The sequence below is a fragment of the Amblyomma maculatum genome, chromosome 2 (assembly GCF_055883805.1).
Source record: "Amblyomma maculatum isolate TAMU_Amacu chromosome 2, ASM5588380v1, whole genome shotgun sequence".
Taxonomy (NCBI): Eukaryota; Metazoa; Arthropoda; class Arachnida; order Ixodida; family Ixodidae; genus Amblyomma; species Amblyomma maculatum.
The window spans coordinates 106,065,697-106,087,829 of NC_139345.1; the positions used below are offsets into that span (position 1 = coordinate 106,065,697).

Sequence of the window (22,133 nt, forward strand, 5' to 3'; positions counted from 1 at the left end):
TATGCCAACAAATACCGTCATTTCACTACCATACCTTAAGGGACGCCAGTGCAAGCTTAAAACTACGCCTCCGCAAGTGTGGCAAAGCTATTCGGTCGCTGCTCACGCATCCTGGAGACATTTAATTATTTCCGAGAAAAGCAGTTGCCGAGCACACCTTAGAGTTCCATCTCATTTCATGGAGAAATGGAGCTCATAGCGCCATTAGCGACGCACGCAGCGAGCCTCAAATTCTGTTCGACATTCGTAAATGGCGTCGCCAAGTCAGAAATTTCAGAATGCTATGCTTGGTTGTGAGGAAACTGTCAGCAGGAAACTGTCCGCACCACAGTGCAGTTGACTATAATAGTGCAGCGGACGGGGGTATCTGCGTGTCCACAAGGACGGCCCGATTTCAAGACAATGTGATCGAAGCGCCGCTAGAAACCTGTCGATTACAATGGCATTTTAGCGGTCTCCAGTTTGCGCGCAAAACACTGCACAAACAAAACAAATATTTCGTTGTCTTGTGCACCAGTCTGTGGTGCAAGGCAATTTCCAATTCTGTTTGCAGATGAACTTAAAAACGCCGTGTTTCTTGGTTCATCAGTGGCGCGCGCACAATGTCACTGTCCGCGGAATGCGTTATCAAAAGACAGATCCAAAGCCAGTCCAATGCAAGCCACATAACAAGCCAGAAACACAAAATACCTAATCAAGTCATGATGCTTGGCTATAACGCCTTAATGACACTGCATAATGACCAGCCACATGCGTCATAGGCCAAATCCCAGCCATAGCGAAGAATCCAAAACAGAATACACATAAAAAGCCATTAAAAAACCACGCATTAAAATAATGTCAGGCATTATAGGCAATTAATCATGACTGGATTCGGAATTGACTATAATGCCTTAAAGACAATGCATGAAGACTTGCAGCGTTAGTCATATCCCGAGCCCAAGTCATAGCCAAGAATCCAATCTAGAGTCCATGGACGTAACAAGCCAATACCAAATCCAGTCACGATTAATTAGCTTTAACGCCTTAATGACAATGCATAATTATTCGAGGCAATAGTCATAGCCGTAATTCAATTCATAGCCAACAATGAAATCCATAATCCACATAACAAAAAGACGCAAGACGCCCCTGTGCGCTTTCACATTACCGCACGTAAGGAGATTTAAGTGCATCCCTTGAATTTTAATTTTCTCCTCTCTACCTTCTCACTCTGTTATTTTTCCCTATTTTTTTTTTCCTCAATACTATATGCGCTGTTTTCAGCTCCCTGCCACGGGGTCGACCGTAGTCTACCAGTAAAGTTGTTCTGTTGCTCTCAACACAACGCGCACAGCACTGACCGCAACGTGGCGGCCGACATATGACGAGCTGTCTGCAACAAAATGCATGACCCTAGACCCTGTTATTGCTCGCGCTATGTCTTGCATGGGCAGCACAAATCGCCCAAGTTCCAGCCAAGGGTAATGTCGCCACAGCACAAAAGGAACTTGCGTGACGTTTTCAAATACCCGCTCACTCGCCAGCTCCTATACAAACTGCACAACTGTACCAGACGTAGCATATCAAACACTGGCTCGCCAAGTCTGCACAAGCAACACTCAAGCTCTCAATTTTACTTTCACATTTTGATCCTTCGTTGTTGTTGTTTTTCCTGATGACGTCGTTTCTTCAGGTAGGTTACATAATTAAAAAGAAAGTCAAGCGGGGAAATGCGATTCGCAACTAGGCTCACCGTGCGTAGAAGAGCGAGTCCTGCGGTCTCTGAGAGAAACCCGTTCTTTGTGCTGTAAAAGTCGACCGCAAGGGCTTGCGAAAACGGTTACGCCAGCAACAGTTTCTAGTGAGTTCGCCAGAAAAAAGAAACCTCGCGCGTATTCGTACCGACTGTCGCAACAGTGGCGGAAAGGGGCAGCACTGTTCGCATGAGAAAGAAGTGGAGGGGGGGGGGGGGGGGGGGGGGGGGGGACAAGTCCTAGAACGAAACAGAGGCATGCCACCACCAAAATCTAGTTCGACTAATCACCGTGAGACTGTCTTCCCCGTCGACGTATACGTATGCCTTCAACCACTGCAACACATCCGTCTTTCTGCGTCTCGGTCGAGAGTCGTACGATCCGCGCGAACAGCTTCTGTTCTACCCAGCCCTGTCGCGAAGTTCGGCCTGAACGTCGCTTTTCACGCATGGCTGTCATGACGGGCGCACCCGGTGACGTAATCTCTCTGACCGACGTCGCCCTTTTCAAATGACTCCTTAACTCACTTTAGACGGGCACAGGCCACAATGCGCAAGCCTCGCTTCGCTCGAGAAACCGACGCACGACGACTTTCTCGAGTAATGGCCAAGAAGAGCTCGGAAGGCTGCGCAAAAAACTCTCCCCGCATCGGATACGGGACGCGAGGGCCGGTCGCCCCGATAGGAGCGCTGAAACGAAGACGGGACACAAAGCGAAAGGTCGTGATGAAATATCCTTCGGGACATTGACAGTGCGCAAGGAGGGGCGGAGGGATGGATGGAGACAGAGCAACGGGACGAACAGTTTTTCGCCGTCATTAACGGAGGACAAACGAACGCCAGATGGGTTTTCGCGGCGGTCGGTCACCGGCATCAGTAGCGCAGGGCGTATATAATACCGTGGTCCTTCAACCCGCACAGCGCCAGTTGTTTCATTCTTTCTCCGCCGGTCTCATTGTTCGCGCACGTAAACGGTTTCCTTAATATCGTTGCCGGCGAAACTTTTCGGGACCGCGAACGCTGCGCGAGCACAGCTCCTGTAGCTCCTCGGCGAAAGAGCAGAAAAAAAGAAAAGAAGATTACGAAAGCAGCGCTCGTTGAATGGTTCCTTTCAGCCGTTATCTCCTTCTTGGAACCGGTCCAAATCGCTCACGAAGCTCAAGAAACTCCGGGTCCATACCACACAAATCAATGCGGCAACGGAGCGCCAGTGCTTTCGAATTGGGACGGGTCAACGCCACTTCCAGGTTAAAAAAGAATGACACAAACATGATATAATGAAACGCTATTCCTACGAAACTTACACATGCTACTGACGGAGACAACCATGCGGTCTGATCACTTTCGTGAAAGGGTGGTCTCGAAATCCTATCACCAAAAAACAAAGGTGGCGTTGTATAATTTCATTATTGCGATAGCGTTAAAGAATCCATTCTCCAGAAAATCCAGCGTGGGTGTGTGAGCGAAACATCACGGACATGGCTCTGGCAGGTGGCATTTGGCAGGTGGCATGGTCAAGCACTGACTGGTTATCCCATTGCGTGACGTCATGAGGCAACGTGATATGGCCGCCGCCACTCGGGCTTCCCTTTCCAGATGGGAGAGTGCAACCGAAATGCTGCCCTCCGCGGCTCAACTTGCATCCCGAGTTAGACGAGCCGCTGACGTCCCTATGCCACGAAGACCAGTTCGTAAGGCTTGGTTAAAGATGGTATTTATAGTTAGCAGGCACCGCCAAAAGCGGCTTTGCCTCTGAGATGGCAGGGTGAGAGCGGAATGCAGCCTTCCAGGGCCCTATGATCCCGATTTCAACACGCTGCCCCTCAGCCATGCAGTCACGCTGGTGAACCTCTATAGAATATGTTTAAACATATTTCAATATATATTCTAATTTACAATCCACGTACAACGGACGGAAAGTCAAAGACGGGACCGAGAACACGACTGTGAATTGCCTGAAGGACGCTCCATAGGCAAGGGATTCTGTGGTTACAAAAGCTTCTGCCCAGCACTTTCTTATCCACTTAGCCAAAAACTCCATCCCAAGACCGGAGCACAATACCCTCATGCAAAGGAGACATGATTCCTTGCTATCCCGCAGGCGTCAAAAGATGACAACACCTCGTCCGGCTTCATATCCCCGGAGCCCTGAGGCCATTATTCAGAACTTAACGCTTCAGAAAGGAAAAGCGGAACCGTCGTAGGAAGCGGGAGAAGTGTATAGTAAAGAACAGCATGCCACGACCCGAAGGCTTGCAGGTTGTTTACGAACGCAGAGAACGCAGGGATCAATTTGCATTCCTTATGCGGAGACTGCCTGGTACGAGCACGCAGCGAAGGATGAAATGTGAGAATGCAAAAAGAGGTGAGCCCGCTTTGCAGACCTTCCTATCTCATTTCTGAATGTCATGCTAATGCCGCCGCACAAAAGGGAAATTCATTTTCATATATTCTGCACGACCTTTCCGACAGACATCATGCTGCGTCGAAAATACCACAGCTATTCCACAATTATTCCCACAGTTATTCATCCCACAGCTAGTCCACAGTTATTCAACGTGCGAAGGGAAGGAAACAGCGCGTTTCCCAGACAGCTGGACCAATGGTCGCTGTTCCAAAGGAAAGTCCCCGCCGGGGTGGCGCAGTGGTTACGACGCTCGACTACTGTTCCCAAGGACGCGGGATCGAATCCCGGCCTCGGCGGCAGCTTTTCGGTGGAGGCGAAAAGCAAGGCGTCCGTGTGCTGTGCGATGTCAGCGCACGTTAAAGAACCCCAGGTGGTCGAAATTTCCGGAGTCCTCCACTACGGCGTCTCTCATAGCCTGAGTTGCTTTGGGACGTTAAACCCCACAAACCAACCAACCATCCAAAGGAAAGTATTCAACGCCTGCACACGCCAGCGTCCACATCCCTGCCACAAACGTCTAAACTTGGGGTTATTCAACCATAGGCCTGTATCAAAATCTCTCATTGCCAAAACAACGGATTCTTGCATTGCTCTGTTTTCTTTAACACGGGTATATTAATTTCTAGCTCAAAGCTATACACGGCGCACAAGGGACGAACAAACGAAAAGCAAAACTAAACAGGGGGCTGGTTGGTTACACAGCTTCAAAGTGCTGGCGCGCTGCACTTTAGCGCTATAGGAAGGCTATAGCCAGATGAACTAGAAATTATCGCAAGCAAGGCGCACGTTACCTGAGTAGTCTCTCGTTCATTCCTCCGTCGTCGCGCATGTTACCTGTGTCGCCTGTTGCTCTAAAGTGCAGCGCGTCGACATTTTGAAGATAATCCAAATCATCGCGGTGACGCTTTAATCAATGAAATCAGAATGCCAGCGTTTTTCTGCCCAGTAGCATGAATCGTATACGTTTCAACTATGCGATATGCGTGGGCAAATAAAATATATTTTATTTCGAGAGAGAGACCGACACAGTCGTATCATGGATGGGAGGCTGTTAATGATCTCATTTACTTCCATCATCGGTGCTTGTAGTGCACACGTGCACCTAACGATCACGCATTACATAACTCAATGGAAGATTCGACGACGCGAAACTGTGATATTTTATCAAGAGCTCAACGGTTTGTCTCTTCAAAAGCGAGACCAAATTAACAGCCTATTTTCTGTTTCCCTTTTCGAGATTCATGAGCTCCTATACAAACATGCGATCGCTGAAAATTTTCAGAACCCTGCCGTTTCTACTTTTTTATTCTTATGTATTCTTCCACCACAGCTGTGGTTCGAGGACTTATCTGTAATATAATGAAACCAATGGTAAACCACTGGAAAGAAAATTTGAGCAATTGGTGCAGCTGGTGGAATGTCCAGCTGGTGGAGAAAGGAAATTATAGAAGCGATCATTCAGTGGCTGTTCGCTGCATTATGTCATAACGAAGCCCCATATTTTTTCTGCATCTGTGTGCTGATGGGGGGCACCAAGAGACACAGACGGACAAAGAATGTGGAGCTTTCTCAGCACGAATTAGACAAAAATAATAAGCCTACAGACAAAATAAATTCAAAGTACTAATCCTCGTTGACGGTCAACTGCACCAGTCCAATGTAGCCGAAGGGCAGATATATGTAGAAAAGCATGAGCGTACTCGTGCCGTCCGTCCGTAAGTGGTTATCGGCTATAGTGAGCGGTTCGCTTATCACGACGCCTCGTTTTCCTCTTCGCCTTCCCCAGAGCAAAGTGGCAGGCCAGATGTTCATTTTTACAGCCGACCTCTCTGCCTTTCAATGCGATAAACTCCTATATAAATCTAGAAGTAACACCCAGATCAGACCAACACCGTTCCCAAATATTGTTTCCAAAACTTTTTCAAATATTTTTCGCTCCAGATATTTAACGATGAGTTATATCATTGTGCATTTTTTCTCTGCCGAGCACTGTAAGCATGACCGACCTTATACAATTGTTTTATTTTATTCCGACACTCGTCTGTCACAATTCAGAGCGAACGGTCAACCACCACTGGTTGCAGTCAGACTTCGACATCAGGACAACTGCAGAGGACGCCCAATCGCTTTCAGACTTTTCGGCGGCTATTTCCTATGGGCGCACTGTGCAGAAATAATTTCGCTTGTTCGGATAACTGAAATCGCCAACACCACCTTAACGGAACTTACAGAACCGAATCATGAAGTGCGCCTAGGTGGATAAAATTATTTTCTTCAAATACAATAGATAAGCCGAAAATACCCCGAGCGCCAAGTACCGGTGACCAAGCACGGTACAGCTTCTCCGCACAACAGGCGACGAATATTTTAGGGTGGTTAAGTTAAGTTAATGCTCGTGCACTGTTTCAATAAATAACGCCTCTCTCTCTCTCTCTCTCTCTCTCTCTCTCTCTCTCTCTCTCTCTCTCTCTCTCTCTCTCTCTATCTCTATCTCACACACACACACACACACACACACACACACACACACACACACACACACAAACAAACAATGCTGTTTTAGGGCCTGCCAACGTCTCTTACGACTAATGCTTGAATGGAACGCGCAACCGCGAATAATGTTGGCACAGTGGCACAGTGAGCTTCCACGGTGACGACGCGCGAATCCGCTTTGGCGCTAAAAACAAAGCCGTTCAATCAATTGCGAGTCCATAGCCAGGAAAAGAAAAAAGAAAAAAACGAAAACAGTTTTTCGGAACAGGAAAAAAAAATAACGAAGTAAATGAAAAGCCACGCAATATTCGATCGCAAAAAAAAAAAAAGAAAGAAAGAAAGAAAGAAAGAAAGAAAGAAAGAAACGAAACGAAACGTTGCAACGCTTCCGATTGGAGTTTGAAAGTAGAAGCACGCATGCTGAAACACGACACTGAAACGTCAACTTCAGAATTGGAGGTTACAAGGAAATATGTAAATTATATTTATATAGTGCCTATTTCACAAATCGACGTACGCGTCATTTTCTGAATCGGTTTCAAATGGGAACTAGCCGCTGCAACCAGTGATTATATCAAAAACAAGTTAAAAGGGTATACCTTTCTATCTGCTCCGTAATCTCGTGATTAGATTAAGCTTATAAAATGTCAGCGAAATAAATGTCCTCCGAGAGATTTCATCCTCAAATAGTAATCGTAAAAACAAACTTTGCGTCAACAACACATGTAATGCCAGCGCGCTGGAACTGCCGTGTACATCAGGATGTGCCGCGTCTTGGTGAAGTGGCAAAAAAAAAATGAAATAAAAAAATGCCTGGTTGATAAAACTATGCGAAACGGAAATCACGCCATAATGTGGGAAAATCCCATCTTTTAACATTTGCATTCATCTGCCGGAGGAAGGCAACATGCCTAACAGTTATGCGTCACAGATTCTGCAAGACAAGATTTTTGTTCGTCACATTCACTTTTCTCGTAAAACCAGCAAGACTGCCCCCCCCCCCCCCCCCCCTTCCCTTTATTCCTCTTTCAAAATACACAGCACGACCCCATGATACAATTTTACTTGATGTCCACCGCGTTCTCCGTGTCGCTTCTGCCCTCTATCACAGCCGTTTATCACCATTCACTGCAATCACCGCACATAAACAACAGGAATTTAGCATCGATTCGCCACCCCAAATGCGAGGAGGACCCGACGGCAGCGCCAGGCAACGGCGTATTCGCGCAAATTCTGTCCCCAGCCTCCGCTTAGCACCGCGACGCGGCGCTCAGCGTCCGCTCCGTTTAGGGTGCCTCGATGCCAGCGCTACATCTGAGGCACCCTATAGCTCAGTCCGAGGCAGGATCGGCAGTACCGCGCACATCGAGGCGCTCCTCCCTACCTCAGGTTCATGTAGGGTATTTTATACGCTAACCTTACATATGCATGCTTTCATATGTAAGGTTGCTTTCATGCTTACATATGCATCCGTTGAGTCTTCATGAAGCCTACCGAATCCCTGCAGTTACCAAGAGCATATATTCAGCGTCGCTAACATTTTGTGATTAGTTTCGGATAATAAAACGCATGCCTTTTATCTGTCAAACCACCCAACTGCTTGTTCCCTGTAGCAGGTGTGTTTGCAACTTTTACATCCTGGAAAAATAGACCGCATGCACTTGAAACGAAATGTGTGCCATAAACATATTGAACGTCACCGGCCTGCACTCTCTGACCTTGCAATAGTATCTTTTTTTTTTTTTTTAACCTCTTAAACGATGTTTTGAAAGAGAAATTTACGTTTCCGGAAACTACCTCTTTTTTTCAAAACAGCATTACCGAGCTGCTGGAAACCTTCCCAAAAGGCAGCCTCGCATCGCCGCTAGATGGCAGTGTGCTGGGAAGGTGTTCCAGTGACACACTAGAGAGGATCACTGAGGTCCTTCATTGTGAGATCGGCCCTCCTACACTGCATCGCCACCTAACGGGGCCTTAACGGCTTAATGCAATACGTATTCACTTCACTTTTTAACTTCTCTTTCAAGAATGAAAGAAGGAACTGTGACAAAAGGCGGTCCGTCCTGAGAGGTCACAGTTTCCTATACAATGTGCAGCAGCGTGCGACACGGAAAACAAATGCCGACAGAGCATCACAGCAAACGTCTTAATTGCAATATACTGCAGTATAACAGCAAAGAAAGCTCGCCACTCTTCTCCCAGATAGCGCCATGCGAATGGGCAGAGTGGGGTACCTCGATGTGGCGTAGGATATGCCACCACCGACAGAAGCAACCCAGGCATGAACCCAGACACGCGCAAGCACGAAGAGTGGTCCACCGGAAATGATTGACGGCCAATTCGGACAATGGCAGAACGAATGAGAGAGTTCATGAAAAGAATGAGAGAGTTCATGAAAATAGCGGAAAATGCAATTGCAGCGATTTACCGACGACTGCACAAATTGGTGCATCAATTAGGGGATCACAAACACGACCATTAAGAAAGGAAGCCATATATTACTTTTGTTTCTTTATTTTTTTTCTCTTATCACTCTCACCGCGTGTTGCGGCAACGGCTTTCCGTGGCTGTGCAGCCGAGGCTACGGAGGCGGAGCTTTCCGTTCTATGGTCTTGATTTCATCGCTGTCTTGACGAATAATTATCAGACCGAAGAAATGTGTTCTTTACGCAACTGAAGGCCGGTTTAACCGTGAAATCGCGACGCTGTCAAAACAAACGCAATTTCTAAAGCGTGCCGAAATCGGCGGGCGGCGACATGGCCTGCCGGAGTATTGCCAACAGGCTGCGCAGTCACAGCATGCGCGCAGCGTGTAATAGTCATGCGAAACTAACTAGCACATACTCTAGTATAATCTTGATCTAACAATAATGCGAATAATTCCACAGCCCGATCAGCGGAATTCAAGGGCGGACTATATCCTGCTCCGGAGAGTGCTGGTACATTTCGGCTCTGTACCTTTCGCCGCGTAGTCACGGAAAGTTGCCCCCGAATATAGAACTCGGTGCATCTCTCGCTAGCCATGCTCCGAAAGCCGGAGTCGCTGAATAATCAAGGATCCCGTTATGGCAGCTGTTTGCCCGTGCACCTCAAATATCAGGCATTTAGTTCCGCGGACGATTAGAACAGTGGTCTTCAGTCATGTACGTGTCGGGCAGCCCTTGAAACGGGAAGAGGGTTGGAGGTGACCTCGTGTGTCGGACGGACAGACGGACGGGCACGGCAGCACACAACGCATCGACAACGCATCGAAGGCGTGCGCGCAATCGGCAGTTTCTTGTGCAGTCGTCTGCTACACTCGAGAACTTCGGGTAGTTTGTTTCGCACCCACGATGCCTATCGTGTCCCGCCTAGCACAACTGCGTCATCGTAATGACGTCACTGTGCTAATTTTTTCGCGGGCTGTTTGAGTGTGGATGGGCTGAATTTTCAAGACTTTCACTTGCGATTTTTTCAGTAATGCAGCCACATTTCAGCGGGGAAAAATAAACATGCTGGCAGTATTCACCAAGGAACAAGATATTCGTCTTGCTCACTTCGTTATTTTCCTCAGTGCCCTTAAAAGGCCAGTACTTTTGCCTCAGGAGTAAGAGGGGCGTAACTTTGCTCCTGTATCACTATTCCTACATACAAATAGAATGAGAGTGCACTTGTGTTTCGGTGTCTATCCCCTAGCTGCCATTCAGTACCGATCCAAAGGAAGCCAAGCCCCTTCTTTTCATACTGGTGGCAGAGCGCAGCCGCCAAAGCACGCTTGTCTTTCCATTTTTCTGTTCTTTTTTTTTTATTGTTTGTCGTAGTACTTTTCTTTTTGCTAGGCCAGATATTTTCAGCTCCTTCGAGTCTTCTTAATTTTTTATGGGCATAATCGGGTACAAACGAAAGGCGAAACCTCCAAATTGCATCATTAATCGTCGCCATGCGCGAACCATGCATTCGCCCTACAAGACGAAACAGTGACGGTTCTTATCATGCCTCTTATCGGTTCTCTGCCTCAATAAAGGCACAAACTATGCATGCATCCCACAGACAACGCCCATAAATCGATGGGTATTAGAAGCATCAACTTTGTAGCAAAAGGTTCTGTTTTAAAACAAAACAAAACACAGTCAGACCAGGCGCATTAGCCTCCGCTGTAATCAATCTCGAGGATTAAATTTGAACTCTGCCAGGAATCTCGAGAGTTACAAGCGAAAACAGCCCAATGGTTTCCGATGAAACAGACGCCTTTCAAGATGCAATGCTTCCATCAGCAGCCCGCAGCTGGCATTATTCAAACTGCTGGCGGTGCAGCACGAGCGACGAGCGAAGACAGAATTATTTCAATTAGAGGCGGGATAAGACGCTGGCCGTGGAGGGAATGTAATAAAATGTGTGAGACATCTAAGCTTTTGTAGCTTGGATACAAAAGTGGAGGCACGTATCACCTCCTCCCGTCTTCAAGAAAGGTCAGGATTGAAAGAGTAGACAGGAATGGGCTTCCATTGGAGGGAAACAAAAAACGCGTCGTTATTCCGTTTCGAACTTTTCAGCATCTGCTTATTATTTATTATTATTTCCTCATGGCGCATATTCTACACGTTTGGGGCACCGAAAACAACGTGCATTTTTGCGCGATCAGGGTAAGGACATCTCATTACACTTCATCGAAGGGGCCAGAACTGTCCAGAACTTTCTGCTCCTCGACCTTATTGATCTCCAATAGGCATGGCATCGAGCCCATGAATCAAGAAAGCCTCCAGCAGTGGACTGCATTCAATGAATCAAAAGCAGCCCTCCACGGCTTGAAATATTCTATACGCCGCGAATCCCATGAACAGAATTCCGAGAGCTGCACCCTCCCGCCATCCCTAAAGGAGATGGCATTGTCTTCAAGTGGTTCCCAGGACACTGGCATCACAGGCGATCACCGCGGGGGGCAAGGTCTCATGACCTGCCGACCATGAGGGTGACGAATGCGCGCCGAATTAACTTCGAGAGTACGCGCAGCGGGTATATTGACTTCGAACACTTGCGCGAGAGATCATGCTTGCCACGCGCAATTCCAGCCAGTTTCGAGTCCGCTTTCATAATTCCTGGACCATGAGCTGGAGCTCCGGCTTACACCCGGAGTATCACGACGTGGAGCAACTTTGTTGTGTCGCCTGTGCTTAAAGTCGCTCGCATTCGCAAATCCCTACACTTTATATTAATGACATGTCTAATAACCGTACACGCGACATATGCACCAGCGACCAGACTGTAGGTCATATTCCTGGTGATTGTCTTACACAGAACGCACGAAGACAGCATCTATGCCGTACGCTGGAGCGTGTTGATCCAAGCCTGCTGTCAGAAATGGACTCTCGGATACTGGTCACAGCGATCGTCGGGGTTAAAGGCCTGGCCAGGCATTGCTCCGTTTCTTGAGTGTCGGGCCTGTGTGACTCTATGACTGTGGCATACACGTTATGCTCTTCATCCAATTTCTCGTTCGCCTTTCTATATCTATCCCTTTCCTTACTGCAGGGTGTTACGACCAAGCATCCGCAATTGCGCGCTCTATTGTTCGCCTGTGGGCATGGATAAGTTTTGTGAATATGTGGTGATGGTCCAATGGCTCTAAGTGAGCCTGTTTCCAGGAATCCTGTTTTGTAAGCATGTTTTGCTTTGTGGACAACCTGCAAATGCCAAATTGACCCTGTCAAGAGAACGTCTGGAAAAACACAAAGAAACGTCCCCCTGCGGGAAATAGCAGGAAGTGCTTTCTTTCTTTTGTTCACCCTTCCAGTCGAGAAGTGCTATCCTCCAGTGATGAATGCCTCCTATCCAAAGGAGACGACAGAGTGACATGTCCGCTGACGTGCAGGACAAGAAAGGAGCATGACTCATACGGCCATTAAGTGATTTCCCGGGAATGCAGGAAAGATTTGCAATTGTCGAAAAGGGACCATGTTGGGAGCCCTATGCGGCGCCACGTGCACTCGGGTTTCTGAGAAGTAAAACCCCTTGTCAGAACCAGCCTGTGGTTTCTTTGCTGAAGAATAGAAATGTACCTCCTCTCCTCGCCGTTCCCAAGCTTTTCCCGCCAACAAGTGATCACGCCCAACGAATGAATGCCGGACCAGTCAGTGCTTCAGACCATCAGTGCAGTGATGTGTTCGATTGGATGCCGATACCTGAGGGGCGTGCCCTGGATTTAGTTGGTCAGCATCTTCAGAGAGGGGCTGGACATAGGGGGTTTTTAAGGACGCTGCAGAGCACGAAATGTCGCTCTGGGCCCTGGGTAAACGGCTCATCCAGTCGCTTCTCGCTATGAACTCTTAACGCTTGCCATTTTGCTGATGTACCCTTCTTTTTTCGTGTAAATATTGTAAATAAGTTTTCTCAAAGTGCCATTAAACCTGCTTGTACATATTTCACCAACTTCGAAGATTCAATCCTACTTCAACCCCGAGTCTCTGCACGCTACCAAGTGAAGGCCGGGTCGACGTAGCCCCAGCGTCACGACAACTGGTGTCCAGCGGTGGGATCTGAATCTACAAGCACAACGACTGGTGACCAGCGTTGGGATCTGAATCTACAAGCCACAACATCTGATGACTGGAGGTGGGATCTGGATCTACAAGCTACAACATCTGGTGATTCGAGGTGGATCAGAATCTACAAGCCACAACATCTGGTGATCGGAGGTGGCATCTCAAGCAACAAGCAGGAGCAACAATCGGCCAACAAGAGAGCAGCTCGGAACATCGATCGCATGTGTGGGTGAGTGCTTGGCTTTTCTTCTGATGTGGACCAGGTTCTAGAACAGGGTTAGATTTTAGAACTGGTAAAAAGTGTGGAAACGCCTTTAGGTTGGTAGTTTGCACAGTTGTTTTGGAAGTAGCCGACACTCGGAGCGATCATGGACCTACAAAAGCTGCAGAAACCGGACCTGTTGCTATTGTGTGAGGAATTGGGAATTGATACAAGTGGTTTGGCACGAAAACCCTTGATTATAAAGGCAATCACAGATTTGGGAGCCGATGATGAGGAGCTCAGTGAAGCATGGAACCTCATCGCCCAAAAAAAGGAGGAGCAGCTCAGACAGCAGAAAGAGCGGGAAAAAGAGGAAAAGAGGCGTGAGCGTGAACTTGAGAGGGAAAAAGAGGAAAGGGAGCACGAACGTGAGAAGCTTGAAAGAGAAGCAAAAAAGCTGGACCTAGAAATTGAGCTCCGGAAATTAGAACTAGAGTTGAGCAAGAGGTCGGGCGATTGTCCCCAGCTAGCGGTACCTCGTCTCAACAAGGAGGCAGATTTCAAGATGTCAAAGTACATGCAGCCATATGTGATATCAGGGGATATCGGTCTGTATCTGGCTAACTTTGAGCGAACCTGCGAAAAACTGTCCTTCCAGCGAGACACTTGGTCTCAGAGATTATTGACGGTTCTGCCCTGCGAGGCAGCGGAGGTTGTCGCGCGGCTAAGCAAGGAGGACGCGGACAACTACGAGAAGGTCAAAGCTTGCCTTCTGAGAAAGTATAGGCTTAGCGCCGAGGCGTTCAGACAACGTTTTCGGAAAGCTACTAAGTCCAGGGACGAGAGTTACCCTGAATTCCTGTACAATTTAAGAGTTAATTTGGGCGAGTGGCTAAAGAGCACTGATTCCTACAGTGATAGGGACGCTGTAGTCGAGAGAATTCTTTTGGAGCAGTTTTATAACTGCCTCCCAGAAAAAGAAAGAAATTGGTTACAGGACCGAGGCGAAATTAAGTCGGCAACTGAAGCTGCCGAACTTATTGAGGAGTATGCTTCGCGCCGACAATTCAGTAATCCAGCAGTGGATAGGCCCCGCAATCCCAAGTTCAGTGTGAAAAACCGTCAGGAAAGGCACTTTGCTAGAGTTGGAAACGAAGAAATGAAGGTTTCTTCAGGCAAATTCCCTAGAAAGGACGGCAGTGAGAAAAGTGGGGAAGTGACCAACGTGCAGAACACAAAGAATAAGCTTGAGGCTAGGAAGCCGCTCACATGCTTTAGGTGTAATGAGCAGGGTCACATTGCCGTCAACTGCCGGAAAGAAAAGATTGCTTTCTCGTATGTCAGGGACTGCGATGAAAATATGCAGCTTTTAGAACCCTACCTGCATGACCTAGTAGTCAACGGGAAGCCTTGCAAGGTACTGCGCGATTCGGCCGCAACGATGGATGTTGTCCATCCGGCGTATGTATCGCCTTCCGACTATACAGGACAGTGTGCATGGATCCGACAGGTAGTTGAGGAACAGAGTGTGTGCTTGCCGATCGCGAACGTGGTCATCGAGGGCCCTTTCGGCGAATTAACAACCGAGGCTGCCGTTTCAGGAAAGCTTCCTAAGTGCTATCCGTATTTGTTCTCCAACAAATCGGACATGCTACTGCGAAAGAGGGGCATCCTTTTCGGAGACAGAGTTGTGCAAGCCTTAACACGTTCAAAGGCGCGAGAACTAGCTACACTGCTCATTCCAGAAAAATCCACAGCGGAGGAAACGGCAGTTAAAACAGTGGTAAATGCGGAAGATAGCAGGTCAGAAAACTTTGAGAGCGAGGCATCTCAGATATGTCAACTTGAAAGTGAGCTTGATGAGACGCGGAATGAGGACGTTCTTGAGAGTAACCTCTTGCCGCCAGTGTCTAGTAATCTCACGAGACTTTTAAGTGGAACTCGAGAGGACTTAGCTATGGAGCAAGCCAATGATCCCAAGATACAGGAGATAAGAGAGCGCCACCGCGCCACTAAGACAGCAAAGAACATTTCTTTTGAGATGAGAAAGGGAGTGCTGTATCGCTTATTCAAGGATAAGCGCGGAGTAGAGCGGGACCAATTAGTCGTTCCCCAAAAGTACCGCGGAGACTTACTGCGACTTTCCCATGGCAGCTCGTGGTCATGTCACCTTGGAATAAAGAAAACAAAGCAGAGGCTGTTGCAAGAATACTATTGGCCTGGATGTTTTAAGGACACGGAAAATTTTGTACGGTCATGCGACACGTGCCAGCGGGTTGGAAAGGCGCAAGATAAGTGGAAAGCTCCGATGGTGTTAGTACCAATCATTACCGAGCCGTTTCACCGGTTAGTAATAGATGTAGTTGGGCCACTTCCTGTGACAGAGTCAGGGTACCGTTATATCCTCACTATGTTATGCCCAGCCACAAAGTTTCCAGAGGCTGTTCCGCTGCGCGAGGTGACGTCCGAGAGTGTAGTGGATTCGCTGCTGTCAGTGTTTGCACGAGTTGGATTCCCTTCCGAGGTCCAAAGTGATCAGGGTAGCGTTTTCACGAGTGTCCTCACCACCTCATTTCTCGAGCGATGCGGTATTAAGGTAGTGCATAGCTCGATCCATCATCCGCAGAGCAACAGCGTAGAAAGATGGCACTCTGTTCTCAAACGAGTCCTGAGGGGACTGTGCTATGAAAACAAGCGCGAATGGGATACCTGCCTGCCTGCAGCGCTTTTCGCTTTGCGGTCAGTGCCGCACGAATCCACTGGATTTAGCCCAGCCGAGTTGGTGTACGGAAGGTCACTGCGCTCACCTTTGCGAATGGTGCGCGAAGCCTGGGAGGGGCGCGGAGAAGACCCAACAGTAGTAGAATTCATTCTGAACCTCTTGAATCGCTTACATAACACTAAGGAACTCGTTGAGGCCAGCATGAAGTCAGCCCAGGCTCGTTCCAAGGTGTACTATGATAAGACAGCCCGTCAAAGGACGTTTGGTATCGGGGACCAGGTGATGTTGCTGAGAAGTTCAAGGCAGAATAAGCTCGAAGTACAGTGGGAAGGACCGGCTGAAGTCGTTGCAAAGCTTTCTAACACTAACTACGCAGTGAAAATTCCCGGTAGGCGTAAAGAAGTGCGCATTTATCATTGCAATCTTATGAAGCCTTATGTGCAGAGGGAAGCCGTGGTAAATCTAACGTTAAACCTTCCCGAGGAGATGGGGGACAACTTGATTTGCCTCAGCGGAAAAGGAAGCAACGCTCAAGAGCTTCTCAAAAAGACGGAGCAGAGAGGAGAACTAAAGAAATCCCAGCTGTCCGATCTGGGCGAGATAATAACAGAGTTTGAGGCCTGCTTCGTGGACAGGCCAGGCAGAACTGATTTGACTGAGCACGATATTGAGCTGACTTCAGACGTGCCAGTGCGATCAAGGTGCTACCGATTTTCTCCAAGGCAAAGAGAAATTCTGGATAGGGAAGTAACTCGCATGCTGGAATTGGGAGTAATAAAACCCTCGGAAAGCGATTATGCTTCGCCTATGATCTTAGTAGAAGCTCCAGGTAAAGACCCTAGGCCTGTGGTAGACTACCGAAAGCTAAATTCTCTCACCAGGGATCAAGTGTATCCTATTCCGAATATTGAGGAGAGAGTAGAACAGGTCAGTAGAGCGGCATATGTGACTACGCTGGACCTTACTCGAGGATACTGGCAAGTACCGCTCACTGAACGCGCCAGCAGATACGCGGCTTTCGTCACTCCGACGGGCAGCTACCAGCCAACAATGATGAGTTTCGGGCTCAAAAATGCTCCATTTTGTTTTTCCCGACTCATGGATAGGGTTTTAAAGGGGTGTGAAACATTCGCGGTGCCTTATTTAGACGACATTGCGGTTTTTTCCGACTCATGGGCGGACCATATGGTACATCTAAGAGCTGTACTGAGCCTTTTGCGTCAAGCTGGACTAACCGTAAAGGCCGAGAAATGTTGCCTGGCAAGGGCGACCGTGGACTACTTGGGTCACAATGTAGGTCAAGGTTTCAGGAAACCCAGCGAGATTAAGATTTCTGCGGTAGCAGACTACCCGCGGCCGAGCACGAAGACGGAAATTCGAGCATTCCTGGGTCTGACGGGATACTACAATCACTACATCCCTAACTATTCATCTTTGGCTAGCCCTCTGACCGACGCTCTCCGCAAGACAGAACCGACAAATGTAGTCTGGGACGAACAAAAGGAAGCCTCCTTCGTAAACCTGAAGGCTGTGCTGATTAGCCGTCCGGTATTGCGAGCTCCAGACTATGACCGAGAATTCACGGTCCAGTGTGATGCCAGTGATCGAGGGCTAGGTGCTGTTCTCTGCCAGAGAGATGACGACGGTAATGAGCACCCCGTGCTCTACTTGAGCAGAAAACTGAGTTCTAGAGAGAGGGCTTATTGCGCGTCAGAGAAAGAGTGCGCTTGCATTGTATGGGCCATTCAAAAATTGCAGTGCTATCTTGGAGGGGCCAAATTCACCGTAGAGACGGACCATTGTCCCCTAGCTTGGCTGCAAACTGCGACATCGAAGAACAGTCGCCTTCTTAGGTGGAGCTTGATTTTACAGCAGTACAATTTTGAAATAAGATACAAAAAAGGGAAGTTAAATGGGAATGCGGACGCGCTTAGCCGCTCTTTCTAAGCGGTCCGAGATGTTCCTCACCATGTATCCAAATTGATAATCAGGTTTTTTTTTTTTTTTCGTGCGCTTGTATATGTGTGACTATGTAAAGCAGCACGTTTGGTTTTCTAGGAATACGTAGGTCCTAACGTCTTGAGTGTGGGCTTTTCTCGAACAACAATGGCAGTTTTCTTTTGACCTGGTCTCTTCAGACGGGAGCCGAGTGCTTGCTTCGACATGTGGTTGAGTTTCAGACAGCTCGAGCAATTTGGCCTACAACAATCAAGACAACGCGACAAGCAACAGCGAGCTTCAAGCGTTCACGTGCAGGCCATTAAGTCGTCTCTTCATGCAGCAGCTGGGACTGCTGCCCTCCGAGACTCTTCTGGCGGGGGAGGAGGCTGTTACGACCAAGCATCCGCAATTGCGCGCTCTATTGTTCGCCTGTGGGCATGGATAAGTTTTGTGAATATGTGGTGATGGTCCAATGGCTCTAAGTGAGCCTGTTTCCAGGAATCCTGTTTTGTAAGCATGTTTTGCTTTGTGGACAACCTGCAAATGCCAAATTGACCCTGTCAAGAGAACGTCTGGAAAAACACAAAGAAACGTCCCCCTGCGGGAAATAGCAGGAAGTGCTTTCTTTCTTTTGTTCACCCTTCCAGTCGAGAAGTGCTATCCTCCAGTGATGAATGCCTCCTATCCAAAGGAGACGACAGAGTGACATGTCCGCTGACGTGCAGGACAAGAAAGGAGCATGACTCATACGGCCATTAAGTGATTTCCCGGGAATGCAGGAAAGATTTGCAATTGTCGAAAAGGGACCATGTTGGGAGCCCTATGCGGCGCCACGTGCACTCGGGTTTCTGAGAAGTAAAACCCCTTGTCAGAACCAGCCTGTGGTTTCTTTGCTGAAGAATAGAAATGTACCTCCTCTCCTCGCCGTTCCCAAGCTTTTCCCGCCAACAAGTGATCACGCCCAACGAATGAATGCCGGACCAGTCAGTGCTTCAGACCATCAGTGCAGTGATGTGTTCGATTGGATGCCGATACCTGAGGGGCGTGCCCTGGATTTGGTTGGTCAGCATCTTCAGAGAGGGGCTGGACATAGGGGGTTTTTAAGGACGCTGCAGAGCACGAAATGTCGCTCTGGGCCCTGGGTAAACGGCTCATCCAGTCGCTTCTCGCTATGAACTCTTAACGCTTGCCATTTTGCTGATGTACCCTTCTTTTTTCGTGTAAATATTGTAAATAAGTTTTCTCAAAGTGCCATTAAACCTGCTTGTACATATTTCACCAACTTCGAAGATTCAATCCTACTTCAACCCCGAGTCTCTGCACGCTACCAAGTGAAGGCCGGGTCGACGTAGCCCCAGCGTCACGACAAGGGTAAGAAACTGGTTTGGTCTGCCGGTAAACCTTCCCTATTTCCTTTTTGTTTTTTGTTTTTTTTTTTTTTGTTGTTGTTGTTTTTGTTTTTGAAGCGAAACTACGCCAACTTTTCGAACATTCAGCGTAGCGCCGGTTTTCACCTTTAAGTGACCTTGACAGACACTGCGCCTTTCCTTTCTTATAAATCAATTTATAATGGAAGCGAAAGCTTCACTACGCTAGGTATAGCAGGCTTCGTGTGACACTAAGCTTGGCCTTCAAGTGACCTTGATCTAATTTTTATTTATTTTATTTATTTATTACAACCTCAAGGGCCCCCCGATGGTGTGGGTGTCCACGATTTCGTGGTTTTCACCCAAATATAAACTGCGTCTTCCTTTCTCCAAAACCTAACTTAAACGGAGAGGCAGTCCTGGGTTGTGTGATGTCAGCACACGTTAAAGGCACAGAGCTGGCCAAATTACTCCGGACCCTTCCAGTATGGGACCTCTTTCTCTCCAATTCCTCTCCAATATTTCCTTTATATAGTCTGACAGATACTGCGCCTTTCCTTTCTTATAAACAAATGCGCAATATACAAGAAAAAAAATATGAAAACATGATCTTGACCCGGTTAGGTGTAAGTGTCCACAATTCCGTGGCGTCCACTCAAAAGTATAAGGCTGTTTTCTTTTCCCAAAACCTAATTTAGCCCCACAATTATTATTTTTTCCTTCTCCTAGGACAAGTTGGTAGAGGCTACAATGCACGACCGTACACTGCGGCACTGGAAGCAGCAAGACGTCGATAAAAAAATTAGAGGGTCTCTTAGATGTGTCTTAAAAGAGAATGGCGAAAGCCTACTCTTCCTATCCTATAATTTGCCTCCCATCGTTAGCCTCTTGTCCGCATTCGTTGCAGCACGTGCTAGATATAATTATAATTGGTTTACGGAAAGGAAAGGCGCAGTATCTGTCCCACTTTCTCCGACACCATCGCTCCTGTCCCGTGGCATTCCTTGGCGCGCGTTCAAGTGTGGCATTGCAGATGGCAGGGACGCATCCCGCCTTGGCCAATCAGAGCGCCGCAAAAGCGGGACTCCCTTTGTCCACTACAGCATGAGCCATTTAAGGTTTTAGCATTAATAAGTGGACTGTGAAGGTTGTTACATCGGCCGACACGAAGAAACCCGCGTTTGCGAAACGCAGTGCTCTCGGAACGACTAATGAAGGCCCCCCGTTTCCCAAACGCCGTAATATTAAGGGCAGTGCTGGGACTCGGCAAACTTCGCAACTTCGCACGGTCCGGAACCACAAGTACGAAGCTGAAAGGCAAGCAAAAGAAAGAAAGGGTGTCATGGCACTCACCTTCCTGGGCGATTCGACGGCGCTGGAGGAGTAGTGGTCGACACTGGTGCCCAGACCATCGACGTCCTTGAGCCGGGACGACGTCGGCGGAAGGTCAACTTCTTCCGGGTACCGGTACTTCTGCGAACAACAAAGGGGTTCCAGTTTCACTACTAGCTCACAGGTGGACGCAAACAAGCAGCACGCTGTCCCCCATTCGGACGAACAGCACACAGAGATTAAAAAAAAAAAAACGTGCAAAAAATTGAGGGGGGGGGGGGGAATAAAGAAACTAGGACGGGCTAGCGATGTGGAGTAGAAACCGGCGACCAAGAATATGTAGTCGAGCAATAATTCGCGCATTAGGCTGATGCGACACACTAAAAAGTGCAACAGACAAATATCGCAAAAAGGTCCAACGCGGTGGTGATTCGCAAGCGTTACAACAGCGTGCCAACGAGAAAGAGGTGACGGGTTCGAACCCTGTCGTGGCAGGCGCTTTTATGGGGAAGCGCAACGATAATAAGAACTGTCATATACCGAAATTTCAGTGCACGCGAAATGATTCGAGGCGAGGACATGAATGCGGAAATGTCCAGTGCTCCGTGTCTCATAGCCGCTGTCGCGGCCTTGGTATCTCCGAACTTTTTTATAGGAGGGGTTCAGAAAAAAAAAAAAAATAAAAAAAAAGCTAATTCTGGTCCCATGGCCACTCCGTGTTTCACATCAAGTTTCAAAACGATATCATTTAAGACCCCGTACTGCCGAAAAATCCAGCGTTGTGAGCTAAAAATCACGGACGTGGCTCAGGCAGGTGGCAGCTGGCAGGTTACATGGAGAAGTACTAATGCTGTGATGGGTTGTGCGACGCAACGAGACCACGAGATACTACAAAACTGGAAGAAGGTGCCTACTCGGGTTACTTGTTTGAGATTAGAGGGGGATAGAAATCAACCTACAACTGCTCTTGGATGCCCAGTCAGACACGTTTACCTCTAAACCACGCGCAGGTAAGTTCGTACGGCTAGTGTACGAACATGCATGCGTTGCTTTATACCTGTTTTATATTTATGCTTTGCATTCCTGCAAGGTGGGGCTTTATACGTATGTCGGGTCGTCAATTACGACCAGTGTCTGGATAACGTGGCAGCTTAGGACTGCTTGCTAGTGAGGGTGAATGAAATGTTAGAGGCACAATTTAAGGCATGCACAACGTATAATAAAGCGAGCAGAAACTACATGTAACGCGAACAGCTGGATTCGCAAGTGGAGGCACAAGAAAGGTGGAGTTTAAGTGTCCCCCCTTAACTTTGTAACATCATCGCGTCATAACCCTCAAAGGTGGAGTTTAGGTGTCCCCCTTAACTTTGATGTGTGGTGAGTAAAATATGTCGACGCAAATTGACGGAGCGCAGT

At 48.0% G+C, this 22,133-nt stretch overlaps 1 protein-coding gene across 6 annotated transcripts in view; it reads right to left on the reverse strand.

The window, feature by feature from the left end:
- The window catches only part of dlg1 (MAGUK family member discs large 1), a 627,306-nt gene that overhangs the window by 499,208 nt on the left and 105,965 nt on the right, over positions 1–22,133 (reverse strand). For all 6 annotated transcript variants that reach the window (XM_084594971.1, XM_084594967.1, XM_084594969.1 and 3 more), the window contains exon 4: positions 20,739–20,858. In XM_084594971.1, coding sequence (XP_084451097.1) covers positions 20,739–20,858 — 120 coding nt within the window. The remainder of the gene's footprint in view (positions 1–20,738; positions 20,859–22,133) is intronic.